This window comes from Salvelinus fontinalis, chromosome 23, assembly GCF_029448725.1.
Source record: "Salvelinus fontinalis isolate EN_2023a chromosome 23, ASM2944872v1, whole genome shotgun sequence".
Classification (NCBI taxonomy): domain Eukaryota; kingdom Metazoa; phylum Chordata; class Actinopteri; order Salmoniformes; family Salmonidae; genus Salvelinus; species Salvelinus fontinalis.
In genome coordinates, this window is record NC_074687.1 from 11,036,196 (window position 1) to 11,054,964 (window position 18,769).

At 43.1% G+C, this 18,769-nt stretch overlaps 1 protein-coding gene across 2 annotated transcripts; it reads right to left on the reverse strand.

Moving 5' to 3' along the window:
• Positions 1–467: 467 nt before the first annotated feature.
• Positions 468–16,562, reverse strand: LOC129820842 (epidermal growth factor-like protein 6). Of its 2 annotated transcripts, XM_055877868.1 has the most exons (13): positions 16,174–16,562; positions 14,381–14,487; positions 13,731–13,823; positions 13,172–13,291; positions 12,354–12,473; positions 11,674–11,808; positions 11,455–11,577; positions 10,818–10,886; positions 8,501–8,755; positions 2,139–2,213; positions 1,957–2,052; positions 1,449–1,711; positions 468–1,235 (listed from the first exon to the last, which is right to left on the reverse strand). In XM_055877868.1, the coding sequence occupies exons 1-13, from the start codon at positions 16,245–16,247 to the stop codon at positions 1,128–1,130; spliced, it is 1,638 nt and encodes a 545-aa protein (XP_055733843.1). In that variant the 5' UTR covers positions 16,248–16,562; the 3' UTR covers positions 468–1,127. The 2 variants fall into 2 exon arrangements, with proteins under 2 accessions (XP_055733843.1, XP_055733845.1); XM_055877870.1 differs by lacking the exon at positions 10,818–10,886 and having other exon boundaries at positions 16,174–16,561.
• Positions 16,563–18,769: the final 2,207 nt, after the last annotated feature.

The window sequence follows — 18,769 nt, forward strand, 5'->3', positions numbered from 1 at the left end:
AGACACCACACGGTGGGACCAGTCCAGACACCACACGGTAGGATCAGACCAGACACCACACGGTGGGACCAGACCAGACACCACACGGTGGGACCAGTCCAGACACCACACGGTGGGTCCAGACAATTTCATGCCTGTAGGCCTAAACTTTTCATTGTCTGTTGTGGTCTATTTGAGTCCTCCTGGCCAAGTAAATAGCATTCTTCTTTTGCAATGTCCATGTAACACATGCCCTACAAAAGGCTTTTCCACCACTGCTTTTTTCTAAGTGAACATGTGTGACTTTCTGTGGGAATAGAGATTGGGGGAACAGCAACTTTCTAGCAGCTATGACAAGGTCAAGATTGAAGGTGTGTGAGAGGTTGTATACAGTTTCAGTATACAAGGCCTCATAGACTCCGTGACAAGCAGCAGCTAGTGACCACGGGCAAAGACCATGAGAAAAAAAATATGAACAGAGCCCTTTATAAAAACTTTTTTTAATGTAATACAATATAAAAGCACAATTTACAGCAGTTATGCTTTGTTACATACACATACTATGATTATAAAACGTGTAGGCTTCAAGGGAAGACTTCTTGATGAATCTAATATTAATATTTAGGTTTCATGTAACAAGTCATAGTCTATCTTATTTTTATATATTGCAGTTAACTGCAATATTTCACTTAGAAAAAGAAGCAACACAATAGAATATTTTTTTTTGTAGATAAGCCTCCCGTATCCTGCCATTTATGTGAAAATAATTGAATATATTTAAAAACATTTGTGAACATTATTGAAAAACTGAAGTGTATGTAGTGAATCATTTATGTGTGGACACGACTCTTTGTCTTGGTGGCTCAAATGAAAGGAAAAGGTTGTAAACTTGCAGATGAAATCCCTGCACATACCAATAATGCTCAAACGCTTTCCTATGTGGACGGCTGAACTGCCAAACATTCTGCAAATACACATTTTTCTTAATATTTGTTGTACAGTACAGCAAAAAAAAATACACCCTTAGTTTGGGATTAGGAAGATGTGTCTGCTCTCCAAAAAGAGTAGACTAAAGGGAGAGACTGATGCTAGCTCTGCCTCTGAGGTCTGTGTCAAACACAGTGGACTGATTTCTACAGGTTCACAGTTTAAAAGATGGCCGTGTCTTCCTCTTGACAGTAGCCTGACGTCAGCACCACGTTGTCCAGCCCAATCTCTCCCCCAACTCCATTCCCACGTTCAGCTTCAAAGATGATCTGCAGAATGACAGCAAAGATGTTGATTAGATGTTTTGGAAATTGGGACTTGTGTGGTGTATTTTGTTCCCTTTGACAGTGGCCATATTGGCAAGTGTGGTGATTAAATTAAACGACATTGAGTTGGTAAGTCCGGTATTCACAGAACATACACTGGTGCCATTCTATGAGTCCTTTATCATTCTAGGTGTTTGGAATGGAATGGTGACTCACAGATTCTGGAGCCTGGTTCTTCCAGGCCACAGTGAGCAGTTCTGTCTGCCAATCCTGACCCCGGCTGCGGCTCCGCTCCCACACAAGTTCGGTGCTATTGTTCAACAGCACCCGCAGCGTGCCCACCTGGCTGCCCATCACGCGGTAGTTGAAGGTGAGGCAGAAGCCTCCCTGCTGGGCCCGGTCACTGAGGAGCAGCTTTAGCCTGGCCTGGTCCTGCTTCTCTCCCAGAAGACCACTCATCGCCATGTAGTACTCCATACCTGGGGGTTAGGGACCAGGGAGTGGACACAGGCTGATCACTGATAGTCCTTAACGTATGACCAACAGCTATTTGGGAATACATAGATTAAGCACAGCAAAGAGAAACTTCTGGAAGATAGATTCAGACGATCATGTGAACAATAAAGGATTTACCTTATCGGTCATTGTATGAAACTATATGCATCTACATGGCAAATATAGAAGGTAAATACTATTTATGCCCAATTAATAGTATAATTTGTACCGTTTTCATGGTAGGACACGCTCCAGTCAAAGCTATCGTCCTTGTCTTGCACCCACTCACACACGCCCTGATCGAACTTGCAGTCCATGAAGAACTCTGGAAGGCAGTCAGATGTCAACAATTCACAGGGATTATGAAGGTATGGTTACCCACATTATGTTAACAAGTAAAGCAAGGATTACCTTCCTGTCCTGGAGCTATTTCGATCTCTTTGACATCCGTTGCAGGACCAAATACTGACTCAAAGTCCTCTGAAACTGATTTGGGAGACAGATAAGTCTTTTAAGATAAGGTACATAAAATGTCAAAATAATGTACTTAACTTTTGAAAAAACACACCAAAAAGAAATCAAGACATGACATTCAAAGAGGATATCAACAGCCTTGATTATTTAATTTACTTAATAATATAGCTCTATTTTAGTTACAAGCATTCTTCTGAAGATATGTGATTCCTGAAAATCTTCCAGATGATTATGCAGTTGAGAGATTTCCCCTCATAAAACAAAAGCCAGTAAGGGGCTTTTTACCTGCAAGTGGAAGCCTGCCCTGCTGCCATTCATCTGTCAGAATGGTGCATTTTAACCGTAGGATATTAAAACTGAAACATCTTAAAGCTCTCCCAACAAACTTCCCCCTTCACCGAGTTGCCCTAGACAACCAGATGTATGCAACTTTGTTAATTGAACCCTGACCAGCCAGAGGGGGCTGGTGTTTGAGGAGCTGATGACAGACTCTCTCTTTCAAGGACTCTATTTGCTGAACAGCTGTTCTGAGGGATGATAATACAAGTCTCTGCAAGCACAGGTAGAGCTGTGTGTATCCTGAGGCGCTCACATGGCGGCGGTCTAAAATTCCTCCCTGGAGCTGATGGATGTCTCAGGGCCTGTCTCCTCTTGCCTTCTGAGTCGTCCTGCCGAAAGCTCAGGCTACTGTCAGACTTGTTTCCTTATAAAGAGATCAACAGTAGTGGCGAGCGGTATCCTTGTTACTGTCTCACTGAGAGGTATACCATTGCACGAGTGATCCTTTGCCTACTCTCGTATGGGTTTTGATCGTAAGATGCAGAGCCAATAATTCAAGCTATTTTGTCCCAAATCTCCGTTTAGGAGAAATAAGTAGACCTGTGCCAACATCACGACGACCAGATGCTCTCGGACTATGAGAGAACCTAGTCAGATGAAGTTCTCTGGGGTGATCCATGTCTCCGTCAGGGCCAAAACGTTAGACTGCAGAGACACCTTTATGTGTACGTGTGTTTTATACCAAGAGCTAAGCGTCTTCTTATTTCTAAACAAAATGACTGATTTGACATGAGAGGCTTATTTTATTGCTTTTATACATGCTTGCCTGATTATACTCATCTCTATGCAATATCTTCATGCTTGCCTGATTATATTCATCTCTATGCAACGTCTTCATGCTTGCCTGATTATACTCATCTCTATGCAATATCTTCATGCTTGCCTGATTATACTCATCTCTATGCAACGTCTTCATGCTTGTCTGATTATACTCATCTCTGTGCAATGTCTTCATGCTTGTCTGATTATACTCATCTCTATGCAATGTCTTCATGCTTGTCTGATTATACTCATCTCTGTGCAATGTCTTCATGCTTGTCTGATTATACTCATCTCTATGCAATGTCTTCATGCTTGCTTTTCAACCTTCAGTTTCAGCGCATGGCCAGAGAAGGAGAAGGTTAGAGAAGTGGTCATGTGTGACAGTTTGACTGATGGCCTCAGTGCGTCCACCTCTTTCCCAGGCCTGGTTGTGTGGGATTGTCACACTGGTAGTCAGCACTTACGTTTCAACAGCAGTTTTTCCTGTCTTTAGTCTCCCTTTAAAAGGTCAATGGCAAATGACAGGGGCAAAACAGAATACTGTTTCAAACACTAGAACCAGATCTGTTTGATTGCATCAACCAAAATGCATAGAGCGTATTGAACTACATGCAGCATTAAACTGTATGTTAGTTCAACTTCCTCTTGCTACATCTTATTTAGAACAGGAAGAAACAAAGTAACAACTCTTCTAATGTGTTGATGGCTCGTCATCTAACCAAATTAGCCATTTATACCTTTACAAGTTTTGATGTATTTACAGAATGTGAAACATAGGCCGTTCTCTGCTTACTGATAATGAGTCTTTCATTTTGAGCCATAGAGCTACTTAGTGCATAGAACATGAAGCAACAGGCTGAATCATGACACACAGGTCCAGGACTTTAAACTGACTTTTTATTGTGAAATGGTTCTCCTCAAGCTAATGCTGCCTGACAGTCTGACACCATGCTACAGCTTTGAAAGAAGTAAGGGACTCAATCCAGGTGATTAGTCCAGCTAACCAAACCAGCCTGATGGTCTGGGGATAGAAGCTATTGACCAGTCTGTTAGTTTTAGCCATGATGCTCCTGTACTGCCCGTGTCTGAATGATGGAAGCGGGGAGAACAGGCTGAGGTCCCTGATGATCTTCTTGGCCTTCCTGTGACACCTGGTGTTGTAGGTGTCCTGGAGAGCAGGCAGTGAGCGGCTGAGCGTACCGCCTTCTGTAGAGCCTTGCGGTCAGCGGTGGTGGAGTGGCTGTACCAGCTTGTGATGCAGCCCTACAGCATGCTCTCGATGGTGCTCCTGTAGACTACTGTGACGGCCCTCGGGACAGGGCAAATTTCTTCAGACTCCTGGGGTTGAAGAGTCGCTGTTGTGTCTTCTTCACCACGGTGTCCGTATGATTTGACAATTTCAGCTCCTTGGAGATCTGTACACCGAGGAACTTGACGTCATTACGGCGGCCCCTCTTGATGAGGATGAGGGCATGCCTAGCCTGGTTCTTCCTGGAGTCCTCAATCAGCTCCTTTGTTTTGCTGACTTTGAGGGAGAGGTTGTTTACAGTGGCTTGCAAAATTATTCACCCCCCTTGGAATTTTTCCTATTTTGTTGCCTTACAACCTGGAATTAAAATAGATTTTGGGGGGCTATGTATCATTTGACTTTTACAACATGCCTACCACTTTGAAGATGCAAAATATTTTTTTTTGTGAAGCAAATGAGAAATAAGACAAAAAAAGAACTTGAGCGTGCATAACTATTCACCCCACCCAAAGTCAATACTTTGTAGAGCCACCTTTTGCAGCAATTACAGCTGCAAGTCTCTTGGGGTATGTCTCTATAAGCTTGGCACATCTAGCAACTGGGATTTTTGCCCATTCTTCAAGGCAGAACTGCTCCAGCTCCTTCAAGTTGGATGGGTTCTGCTGGTTTACAGCAATCTTTAAGTCACACCACAGATTCTCAATTGGATTGAGGTCTGGGTTTTGACCAGGCCATTCCAAGACATTTAAATGTTTCCCCTTAAATCACTTGAGTGTTGCTTTAGCAGTATGCTTAGGGTCATTATCCTGCTAGAAGGTGAACCTCCGTCCCAGTCTCAAATCTCTGGAAGACTGAAACAGGTTTCCCTCAAGAATTTCCCTGTATTTAGCGCCATCCATCATTCCTTCAATTCTGACCAGTTTCCCAGTCCCTGCTGATGAAAAACATCCCCACAGCATGATGCTGCCACCACCATGCCACCACCATGCTGGGGATGGTATTCTTGGGGTGACGAGAGGTGTTGGGTTTTTGCCAGACATAGCGTTTTCCTTGATGGCCAAGTAGCTAAATTTGAGTCTCATCTGACCAGAGTACCTTCTTCCATATGTTTGGGGAGTCTCCCACATGCCTTTTGGTGAACACCAAATGTGTTTGCTTATTTTTGTCATTACGCAATGGCCTTTTTCTGGCCACTCTTCCGTAAAGCCCAGCTCTGTGGATTGTACGGCTTAAAGTGGTCCTATGGGCAGATATTCCAATCTCCGCTGTGAAGCTTTGCAGCTCCTCCAGGGTTATCTTTGGTCTCTTTGTATTCCTCTCTGATTAATGCCCTCCTTGCCTTGTCTGTGCGATTTGGTGGGCGGCCCTCTCTTGGCAGGTTTGTTGTGGTGCCATATTCTTTTCATTTTTAAATTATGGATTTAATTGTGCTCCGTGGCATGTTCAAAGTTTCAGATATTTTTTTAAACCCCAACCCTGATCTGTACTTCTCCACAACTTTGTCCATGACCTGTTTGGAGAGCTCCTTGGTCTTCATGGTGCCACTTGCTTGGTGGTGCCCCTTGCTTAGTGGTGTTGCAGACTCTGGGGCCTTTCAGAACAGGTGTATACAGGTGTATATACACTGAGATCATGTGACACTTAGATTGCACACAGGTGGACTTTATTTAACTAATTATGTGACTTCTGAAGGTAATTGGTTGCACCAGATCTTATTTAGCCGCTTCATAGCAAAGGGGTGAATACATATGCACGCACCACTTTTCTGTTTTTTATTTAATTTAATTTTTTGATGTAAGTGATTTTTTCCATTTCACTTCACCAATTTAGACTATTTTGTGTATTGGAACTGTGTGAGGCCACGTAGTCATGGGTATACAGGAGGGGACTGAGTAAGCACCCTTGTGGGGAACCCGTGTTGAGGATCAGCATGGAGGAGGTAATGTTGCCTACCTTCACCACCTGGGGGCGGCCCATCAGGAAGTCCAGGACAAAGTTGCATAGGGAGGAGTTCAGACCCAGGGCTATGAGCTTCGTGGTGAGCTTAGAGGGCACTATGGTATTGAAGGCTGAGCTGTAGTCTATGAACAGCATCCTCACATATGCATTTCTCTTGTCCAGGTGGGTGAAGTCAGTGGGCAGTGCAATGGCGATTGCGTCGTCCGTGGATCTTTGACTAGCCTCACGAAGCACTTCATGATGACGGAAGTGTTGGTCGCTAGTCATTCAGTTCAGTTATTTTCCCTTTCTTGGGCACAGGGATGATAATGGACATCTTGAAGTAGGTTTGGAATAATGGCCTGAGCTAGAAAATGTCTGAACACAAAAGCTAGCTGGTCTGCACATGTTCTGAGGGTGCGGCTAGGGATGTCATCTGGGCCGGCAGCCCTGTGAGGTTCTTTCCTCGGCAGCTCAGAGTCGTTTTGCTCGAAGTGTGAGAAAAAATGAGTTTTTCTGCTCGTCCCGGTAGGGCAGCGTTGGTGACCTCAATTTGACTGTGATAGTTAGAAGCCCCTGCCACATACGCCTCGTATCTGACCTGCTGAATTGCTCCTCCACTTTGTCCCTATACTTGTGCCTCGCCATCTTGATCGATCTACGTAGCTATTATTTGTACCGTTTAACCATACAATTGTCCCCGGTCACCTTGGCGTGTTTAGAAGCAGCTTCTCTCTCCTTTAGTTTCCTGACAAGGCTGCCATCAATCCGTGGGTTTTTGATTTGGATCGTTTTTGAAAGACACCATCGGAATTACATCATGCTTTTTTAGATGAATCCAGTGACTGTGTCGGCTTATTCATTGATGTTATCACCAGAGGCGACCTGGAACATATTCCAGTCCACATGATCAAAACAGCCAATATGTTTATAGTAATTCAGGAGCGTGGTTCTCAAATTCTAAACTTAATGCTGCCTCCAGGTACTCAGTTTCCAGTTTGTTCTGGGTCCAATGAAGATGTTTGAGAGGATTTTTGCTGTCGGTGGGATGTACACAGCCATGGCGATAATCCCTGAGAACTCTCTTGGAAGGTAAAAATGGCTGCAATAAACTACCAAGTATTTCAAGTTCGGGAGAGCAGAAACTCACAAGCTCCTGTCTGTGTTCCCCGTCACACTACATATTGTTGGTTATAAAGCAGAGCCCCCGCCTTTGTTCTTGCCAGAGAGAACTCTCTTCCTATCCTCTTGATGAACTGTATAACCCGCTGGTTGTATTCATGGGTTGCATGTTTCCTCACAATATTGTTTTGAACATTCGCTTTGGACTGATGCCCAACTGAGCCTTCAACTCAACGCATCTTCAGTGAGTGCTGATGAAGATGTAATCAAAAGTGCATTACATTGTAATGGAAATACAAGGCCATTCAAAAGGAGGCAAATAAATAGCAGAAAAACCTTTTGTCATCATTTTAATACTACCAGATTGACTTTATATGCAGTATAACGTTAGCTAGCTAGCTAAGATTGAGGGGAAGCCACTGGATTTTAGCTAGTTAACGTTAGCATAAAAATATATTTTTGACAAACTTTGCTAGCTAATGACAACATTGCCATCTGTCATTTGACAACATGAAAAGGTTTGTAAAGTTGTTTCCTACTAAATATTTCACTACTTTAGCAATGTCATCGCACTAACCCTGTGACCATCCATCTCCGAACTTTGCGTAGTTATGTGTTTGAAGTTGTCCTGTATAGTGTCATTTGGGGACATAGAAAATGTGTAACCATTCTAAATTTAACAGGGTGAAGAGAACAGTATGTATCACAAATTCTTGAAATAAATGAGGGATTTTATTTCTGAATAACTACGAGTGCTGCACATTACCACAGCAGTAATGGTGTACGAACTTCCATAGTATCAGTGTTGGAATAATCAGATTTGGGACCACCCACGATGGCAATAAAGAGGTAGATTAGTGGGAAAGAGTTAGAGGGAAATAAGGCTTACTGAAAACATCTCCTCTTGAATTAAGCTTGTTGTCCACATCTGTCTCCTCCTCATCTTCCTCTTCTTCCTCCTCCCCTACATCAGTAAAGCCCACCTGGCCCACCTCCTCTGGGCCACCCATATAGGTCTCCCCGTCATAGTCGAAGGGCTGCAAGCGGATCTGAGGGGGGACGGTCACCTTGGGCTCGGGGATGACGTTCTTGATCTGCTCTTTCTCCAGCTTCCCTGGCAGCCTCACTGGGGACTCTGGGATAGCTGCAGGAAGAAGGACCATGTCACACATCTGGAACTACAGAGGTGGAATCTGATGCAATTATACAAGAGTTTAGGTGTACATTCTGGGGTTACACCGCCATTATAGATTATAAAGCCATTCTAGATTATAAAGACATTATGGATTATAAAACCATTATAGATTACAAAAACAATATGGATTATAAAGACATTATAGATTATAAAGACATTATAGATTATAAACCATTATAGATTATAAAGCCATTTTAGAATATAAAGCCATTATAGATTATGAAACTATTATAGATCATAAAGACATTATAGATTATAAAGACGACATAGGATATAAAGACAATTGACAAAACATATGTCAGTATATCACTGTAATTTGTTCTTAATAGCTTACCTTGTTCATTGAAATACATGCATTTGCTTATGTGTAAACATGATTTCATAGACAGATGAGCATAGAGGGTAGGACAACAAACAGGAATATCATACTCCATGCATGGGAAGCATGACAGCCAGACTCAGCTATATACAGTGCATTTGGAAATTATTCAGACCCCTTGACTTTTTCCACATCAATCGACACACAATACCCCATAATGACAAAGCAAAAACAGGTTTTTATACATTTTTGCTAATGTATAAAAAAAAACGGAAATACCTTATTTACGTAAGTATTCAGACATTTTTTTATGAGACTCAATTGAGCTCAGGTACATCCTGTTTCCATTGATCATCCTTGAGATGTTTCTACAACTTGATTGGAGTCCAAATGTGGTAAATTCAATTGATTGGACATGAACACAGTGGCCTCCATCATTCTTAAATGGAAGAAGTTTGGAACCACCAATACTCGTCTTAGAGCTGGCTGCCCGGCCAAACTGAGCAATCGGGGGAGAAGGGCCTTTGTCAGGGAGGTGACCAAGAACCCGATGGTCACTCTGACAGAGCTCCAGAGTTCCTCTGTAGAGATGGGAGAAACTTCCAGAAGGACAACTATCTCTGCAGCGCTCCACCAATCAGGCCTTTATGGTAGAGTTGCCAGACGGAAGCCACTCCTCAGTAAAAGGCCCGCTTGGAGTTTGCCAAAAGGCACCTAAAGGCCTCTCAGACCATGAGAAACAAGATTCTCTGGTCTGATGAAACCAAGATTGAACTATTTGGCCTGAATGCCAAGCGTCACGTCTGGAGGAAACCTGGCACCATCCCTATGGTGAAGCATGGTGGTGGCAGCATCATGCTGTGGGGATGTTTTTCAGCGGCACGGACTGGGAGTCTAGTCAGGAACGGAGCAAAGTACAGAGAGATTGTTAATGAAAACCTGCTCCAGAGAGCTCACCTTCCAACAGGACAAAAAACCTAAGCACACAGCCAAGACAACGGAGGAGTGGCTTCGGGACAAGTCTCTGAATGTCCTTGAGTGGCCCAGCCAGAGCCCGGACTTGAACCCGATCGAACATCTCTGGAGAGACCTGAAAATAGCTGTGCAGCGACACTCGCCATCCAACCTGACAGAACCTGACAGGATCTGCAGAGAAGAATGGGAGAAACTCCCCAAATACAGGTGTGCCAAGCTTGTAGCGCCATACCCAAGAAACCTCAAGGCTGTAATTGCTGCCAAAGGTGCTTCAACAAAGTACTGAGTAAAGGGTCTGAATACTTATGTAAATGTGATATTTCAGTTTTAATATGTTATACATTTGCAAAAAAAAATGTAAAACCGTTTTTTGCCTTGTCATTATGGGGTATTATAGTGTCGATTGATGAGGAACAAAAACAATGTCATATATTTTAGAATAAGGCTGTAACGTAACAAGATGTGGAAAAAGTCAAGGGATCTGAATACTTTCCGAATGCATTGTATTCTGTATCTAACTTACTGCTCTATGTACATAATTTAAAAGTCTGAAATGGTTTCATGCTGAGTTCTACATGGCAGAACAAGCTGTGTGGGGTGGGGACAGAACCTAGCCTTGACCCATGGGAGAGGGAGGGGAGGGGGTTTCACAAAGCAAAATGGAAGGCGGCAAACAGATGAAGTGGAAAACCTTGTTGCATTCCATACACATCTCACCATTTAGGAAATTATCATCTGCACTGCCTTTGTCTCCCTGGTCCCACGAGCTTTGATAAAAGGGGTTGACTACAAAAAACATAAAGACATATTCGTTTACACAAAGCCCTGAGGCCTTGTTGCACCTATCATGTCACCTAGGCAACATCATCTACTGCTTGGTTCAGAGAGTGCACTGTGGCTCCCCTGTTCCCAGGCAGACATACAGAGAGACACACATGCCTCTCCTTTCCTCTGTCCTTCAGATGGCTGGGTTCAGATATTTACACAGGTGTGATTTGAATCAGGGCCTCTCCCTAAGTAACATCTGTAGAGTGCAGAGGTTCTCTGCAAATGGGAAACTGGCTTTGGCAGTGCTCATGTTTGCCGATGCTGTTAAGAGCACAGATGAAATATGCAATTGTAAAATCACTAAGAGGGATTTATTTCAACCTTTATTTAACTAGGCAAGTCAGTTTAAGAACACGTTCTTATTTACATTGACGGTCTACATATAAGAGCTGAATATTGTGTATGCAGTCTGGAAAATGAACACATTCCGGTTATGGCCCCTTTGCACATCAACTTTTCTAGGAAATAGATTTCACTCTCAGAATGTTTTGATGATGGAGGAATAGTAAATCTTTTCAGGTCTCACCAGAGCATTCAAAACCACTGCCACGAAAGCCTTGCTTGCACTTGCACTTGTAGGATCCCTGAGTGTTCAGACAGACTGCACGGTGGCTGCACTTGTGTGTGTTGACGGCACACTCGTCATTGTCTGAAAATGAAATGAGATTATTTGATTAGCTGATCTCCTCACAGAATTATTAATACCAAAAATGTGTTGTATATATGAAATGATTGTATACCTTACCTACACAGTCATATTTGCCATTGACATACTTCAGGTCGTAGCCATTCTGACACTTGCAGTAGTAGCTGCCAAACGTGTTGACACACTGCCTGTTGTATGGGCACAGATTCTTCCCTGTTACACATTCATCAATATCTAAAGGCAAAGGAAGGGGAGAAAGAGGCTGAGCATGAAATGAATTGTAGTGAAGGGTTAACATTTGGATCAGTGTAAACCAATTCCTTACTGACACTTAAGTTTAGCAAAACAATGGAAGTGTGTGTGAAGACTGGCTCCTCCCACTCAAATCAAGCAGTGTTGTGGGAAGAAACACTACACTACATCACTACCCCATTTTAACCCACATCTCTACCCCATTTTAACCCACATCACTACCCCATTTTAACCTACATCACTACCCCATTTTAACCCACATCTCTACCCCATTTTAACCCACATCACTACCCCATTTTAACCTACAGGCTGCTACAGATGATTAAGTTCTTATGCGAGAAGCCTTGAGACAGAGCAGGAATGTGAAACCGCAGAATGGAGTCTTCAGAGCTTTACAAATCTCCAAGAAGTCTACACCTTCTATTGTGTGCAGAACAATGAGGTGGCGAGATCCAGTAAGAACCGGTATGAACTCCTCACGAAGTGATATGGTGTCAGGGTCGGTGGTCCAAGGTAGTGGTACTCACCCACACAGGTCCTCTGGTCTGGCCCTAGCTGCAGCCCCGCAGACGGGCAGAGACAACGGATCTCCCCCTGTACATCCTCACAGCCATATTGACAGTGTGCCAGGGAACACGTCCTGGAGTCTATACACACACACACACACACACACACACACACACACACACACACACACACACACACACACACACACACACACACACACACACACACACACACACACACACACACACACACACACACAGGAAAGTGAACTTCTTAAACACTAAAGGTTCTGTGTAGTACATTTAAAACTAACAGTGTTAACTCAGATTAAATAGCAGCAGTTACTGTCAAGGTTACATTTTCCCCTAGCAGGTACAGTCAGGGTTACAGTTTTCCCTAGCAGGTACAGTCAGGGTTACAGTTTCCTCTAGCAGGTACAGTCAGGGTTACAGTTTCCCCTAGCAGATACAGTCAGGGTTACAGTTTCCCCTAGCAGGTACAGTCAGGGTTAGAGTTTCCCACTAGCAGGTACAGTCAGGGTTACAGTTTCCCACTAGCAGGTACAGTCAGGGTTACAGTTTTCCCTAGCAGGTACAGTCAGGGTTACAGTTTCCTCTAGCAGGTACAGTCAGGGTTACAGTTTCCCACTAGCAGGTACAGTCAGGGTTACAGTTTCCTCTAGCAGGTACAGTCAGGGTTACAGTTTCCCCTAGCAGGTACAGTCAAGGTTACAGTTTCCCCTAGCAAGTACAGTCAGAATTACAGTTTCCCCTAGCAGGTAAAGTCAGGGTTACAGTTTCCCCTAGCAGGTACAGTCAGGGTTACAGTTTCCACTCACTGGTACAGGAGCCATCCGGCATCAGGGTGTATCCGTTGAGGCAGTAACACATGTAGCTGCCGTAGGTGTTCATACAACGATGCTCACAGGGGCGGGGCTTCAGGCCACACTCATTCAGGTCTGAACAGAGAGACAGTCATCCTCCGTTATGTACTTCAGGAACATGTATGTATGGCTATAGATATCATCTTTACATCAGAAATGATGCACCAGAGGGCTTCAATAAGTCTATGATGGTTTCCCTGAAACATAATACTTGAATATTGTCCCACGGACATCATACCTTACGTAGTTCCAGGGGCAACATATTATATACTGTTTGGGTTTATGTTATTATGTTATTATATACTGTTTGGGTTTCTCCAGATCAACTATTCTACATTGGCAGAAAATGAATAGTTTTGATATCTAAATATTGAGGTATCAAGTGATCTATCAGGGGCTTGTGAAATAGAGAGGTAAATCGACAGAGACAGTCTACAAATCTGAGCTTCAAGTTGCTCTCTATCAAGAGACCACTTTGACTCGCATTCCCATTGTCCCTAGTCACCCTACTGACCTTGATTGCACATCTTTCCGGTGTATCCTGGGTAACACTTGCATTTGTTGGGGCCAGCACACTCTCCGTGCTTGCAACCATGTTCACACTGAGCTGATAAAGTATTTAAAGGAGAGACATAGAGGCAGCAGCGGGAACAATAAGAGGGTTAAACTGGATACCTGACACAACATAGTGCATATGCCAGTTTTACTATCCCTGAAGTAATTTGTCCACATTTCTGCAGGAAAATACTCAGCTGCAAAGAAAAACAAAAAAAACATTATGTTGTGGAGAACAATTTGAATTCTCAAACTTTAGTTTTTCATTCATTGAATACTGTATCTATTTACAGTATGTGATATTTTCAATCAGAGAAAGTTACATAGAACAAGTTAAATTGATGACCAGAGCAATACAAAGACAATTCCAATCATAAACAACTAAGAACATGACAAGGTCACATACAGAATATCTGAACCAAACGTAACCACATACAGAATATCTTAACCAAACATAAACCACATACATAATATCTTAACCAAACGTAAACCACATACAGAATATCTTAACCAAACGTAACCACATACAGAATATCTGAACCAAACGTAAACCACATACAGAATATTTTAACCAAATGTAAACACAAGTTGTTTTGTTGAAATACTTACCTTCACACTGTCCCTTGCTGTTCTTTCTCCAGCCATAGCAACACGCCAGTCTCCTGCCATAGCCACACACACCTGGTTGGCCACCGGTGGGGACTTGTCTGCGGTGCCTGTACAGTTAAAGGACAGGTGACACACAACTCTATCTACCCTGTTAAATCTCTGCATGAACTGGTCTCCATTCCTTGATGGACAGTTGAATGTTAGTTGATTGACTACAGCTACTTGATTAGGAATAACACAATTGGTGAGTATAATGTTATCATAATACGTTGTTGATCATTATTTTACAAGTGATCGTAGAAGAAAACAAATGTCCAAATGAATGTATAAAAGTTGCAGTAAATATTCTGCAAATAGAGGAGATAATTATATCCCTAAACATGTCCCATGTGCTTTTTGGTGACAATCAACTTCAACATCCATAGTCTCATTTAGTCTTCCCAAACGCAGACCTGCAGACATCCTAGCTAATTACACCATGGCAAGTTATCCTTGGCTCCCACATATTGGGAGAAAAGAGCTCCTCCTATTGGGAGAAAAGGGAGGCTCCCTCCTATTGGGAGAAAGGGAGGTAAATAGCATGTTACGCTCTATACTTCTACTTCATCAGTTACTCCTTAGAGTCCTTACAGTGTCACATGAATACCTCAAGCAGGAACCTATTTCCTCCATCCAATTTCATGACCCCCCCCCCCCCCCCCCCTCTCCATCTGATTACACTTAACGTTATTCCCACTGACTGTCAACAAGTTAACACTTTGGAAATAATCTCCATATGATTGCATTGCACGTGTGTTTTAAACTGTAAATTAGATTGGGATGAGATGTCAATCTGTTACTTCCCTTTTCATAGCAGAAAAACTTTAGCTTTTGAAAAGCAGATCTGTCTGGGGAAACCTTTCTGATCTGAATCAAATCTATACCTTTATAGTTGCTACACGTTATCTGGTGAGCCCTCTAGCCTCTGACCTCTAACCTCTAGCGCAGTGCCAAACTCAAATGTTCCAGATGTTTGCATGGCTTCCTAAAAGCGGCCCTGGCTCCAAGGGGTCTGGAGAAATCTGAGACCTGTTAGAAATCAATCAGAACAGCCCACAGGAGGAGGAGCCGCTAAGTCTGACAGCTGTCCTTCAGTGATTAACAGTTACCATGTCAGGAGCAACATTTAGCTGACACAGCCTCCATACTTCACAGAGTCCCTGGCCAAGGCACAGACAGCCTGACAGTACTTGCATGGCAACAAAACAACCCCTTTTCCCCGTGTACATATTGAAACATAACATTTTAGTAGGATGCAATAGTAGGATTTAAACAATGATATGTCTGTGATTGTGATGAGCTAAACTGAGTCTCTCTGGATAGTGTTTGCTAAACGACTAACGTGTGTGTGGCACATGTCTTATGAGCAGGGCTACTGATGATGAGGATTCAGTATGAGCCGACTGCTTTTACTGTAAAAGTAAACACCTATAAGGCATTTACAACACGTGCAACACTCAGCTGTGTCTGGCCAGAGTGTTTGCTAGTAGCTGTTAGGAGAGTTAGCTAGGGATGCAACAAATGCTTTTGCAGTGCTGGTCCATTGACACTGCAATGAAATGTCCAGACTGAATCATTTACTATCTAGAATGTATCCTACCAATAAACACTGAGCTTTACACCTGCTGCAGGCTTCAAAGTGAATGGATACAATAACAAAAGCATGAACTACAGTACATTGCTTGACCAGTACTTTATACAGTATGTCTTTGAGGATAATTTGCTACAGCAGTCTTGATTGATTGCTCACTAACCTGTTGACGTCGGCACTCCCAGAGGAAGCGTAGAACAGGAAGAGAAGTACACCGATCCAGCTGAGGGGATGCATGTCTCTGACTGGGTACAGCTCACGTTTTCTCTCTCTCTCTCTCTCTCTCTCTCTCTCTCTCTCTCTCTCTCTCTCTCTCTCTCTCTCTCTCTCTCTCTCTCTCTCTCTCTCTCTCTCTCTCTCTCTCTCTCTCTCTCTCTCTCTCTCTCTCTCTCTCTCTCTCTCTCTCACAGAAGCTCTCACTCACTGTGTTTCTGGCTTTGTAGTGTTCTGCTCCTCCCAAGGGCTTGCTCCTACTCAATGCACTCACATAGGGGTCACAGGAACCAGTCTCAATCCTCACCAAGCCTTTCTTAGTTAATACGTTTTCCCACCACACACTCCCCTCTAGTACGTAGACTTCTCTCTCTCTTTCTCTCTCGCTCTTTTTCACTCTCCTGATAGCAGTCTGTGATCTGAGGCCCATATGTCAGGTCCCCCCCCCCCCCCTCTCTCTCTCTTCCTCCCACTCTCGCTCTCTTTCTCTCTCTTGGCTGAAATTCCAGAGGTAGGTTGCCATTACAATGAGTGACACTGGGGTCTGAGCATGGGAAGAAGGCAAGGGACGGGAGGGTCTGGTGGCTGTACGTTGAGGGTACACCAGACATCTCTACAGGGCCATTTGATTGATGATTGTTTTCCAGCAATAGTTCACCAGCAGGGACAGATCTGTGATCACCATTGCAGCTATACTTAAAGCATATAGGGAACCAATGAAATAAGATGCATAGTGTAATACTGCTAGCTTATTTAACACCATATACAGGAGGTCTGTGAACTTCACCTCGTGCACCACCCTGGTTCTACAGACGCAGACAGTGTTAATCTGCTTCTTCATGGTGATATCACATGTTCCACCCATCTTGGCTCTTGATGTCATGCCTTGCTCTGAAATTTGTCCTGGTTGTTAATTGGATGGATCGCCTGTGTTAATTGCTGTGCCCAGATGTGCCCAAGCCTGTCATTAGGAGCTGCCCTTCCCTCGGATATCCTGCTTATGAGACTTATATTTCCCTCACTAACTTTAAACATCAGCTATCTGAGCAGCTGACCGATCGCTGCAGCTGTACATAGCCCATCTGTAAATAGCCCATCCAATCTACCTACCTCATCCCCATATTGTTTTTATTTACTTTTCTGCTCTTTTGCACACCAGTATTTCTACTTTCACATCACCATTTGCTCGTCTATCACTCCAGTGTTAATTTGCTAAATTGTAATTACTTCGCTATTATGGCCTATTAATTGCCTTACCTCCTTACGCCATTTGCACACACTGTATATAGACTTTCTTTTTTTCTATGTGTTATTGACTGTACGCTTGTTTATTCCATGTGTAACTCTGTGTTGTTGTTTGTGTCGCACTGCGTTGCTTTATCTTGGCCAGGTCGCAGTTGTAAATGAGAACTTGTTCTCAACTAGCTTACCTAGTTAAATAAAGGTGAAAAAAATTAAATACAAAAATGACCAGCACCCATAAAGCCCTGCTCTCTTTCATGAATGCTAATACGAAGTTTAAGAAGAGCTAATGTCAAGACTTAAAAGCCCTTAATGAGTTTGCAAACTTTTCAAAGTGAACTCTAACATCTGGTCTAGCTCTGTCTCTGTACCCAGAATACACAACCTAAAATGGTTCTGTTGGAATATTTGGTTGTCAGGTTTAGCATTAAATTCAGTGAACCACAGCCGTGTGCTATTAACTTTTCTTGGATGGCTTTGTCCTAAAAGTTTACAATGACTTTTGTAAACATATTTTGTGGCTTTAGATGGAATATATTTAAACTTGTCCATAAGTTTCTGATATTTCTCAGTGCTCTTTTCATCCATTTAAAACCTATCTGGAGTATCACTATCCCATCTGCATCCCCTCCTGTTCTTTCCCTCTCTGCTAATGATTTATGGAGCAGTGACATTTTATGTTCGAAAGCTTTGTGCGGTATTGCCTAAACCCCGGAACCACACCTTCAAAAGAGTCAGTCTACCTCCAAGCTTTCAAACAAGGACTTGGGAGGTACAAGGGAAATTGCTTTCACATGAGGAGAAGAACGCTTTTTCACGGTCAGATAGTGTAGTTCAGCTGTAAAATACGGCCCTGTGATTTCTCTGCCATTCTAGGATATATACAGTGCTGTAGCTAACCACAACCAAAGCTGGGAGAGGCGGAGTTTGTGGGGAGCTCCCTTTAACTGCAGAAATTTTAGAAAGGGAATGCCAGAAAAGTGGTTCATGTTTCCTCATTAATTCAGTAGTCCAGTAGCCAAAGGGGTATCAACAATAACATTGTATCAGATGATATGTTAAATTGACCTGATCATAACTATTTGATTCACATTTTGGTAGAAAAGTTTAAGGAAAAACTCTATACCCTCCAGTAACATAAGCCTCCAGTAACATAGGCCTCCAGTAACAGGCCTCCAGTAACATAGGCCTCCAGTAACAGGCCTCCAGTACCACAGGCCTCCAGTAACAGGCCTCCAGTAACATGGGCCTCCAGTAACATAGGCCTCCAGTAACATAGGCCTCCAGTAACAGGCATCCAGTAA

Coding starts and splice junctions, on each gene's coding strand:
- LOC129820842 (XM_055877868.1), bottom strand. CDS start 16,247: ATGCATCCCCTCAGCTGGATCGGTGTACTTCTCTTCCTGTTCTACGCT. Junction 12,474..13,171: donor GCCGGATGGCTCCTGTACCA/GTGAGTGGAAAC, acceptor GTGTGTGTATAG/ACTCCAGGACGTGTTCCCTG. Junction 8,756..10,817: donor AGATGATAATTTCCTAAATG/GTGAGATGTGTA, acceptor TTCTTCCTGCAG/CTATCCCAGAGTCCCCAGTG.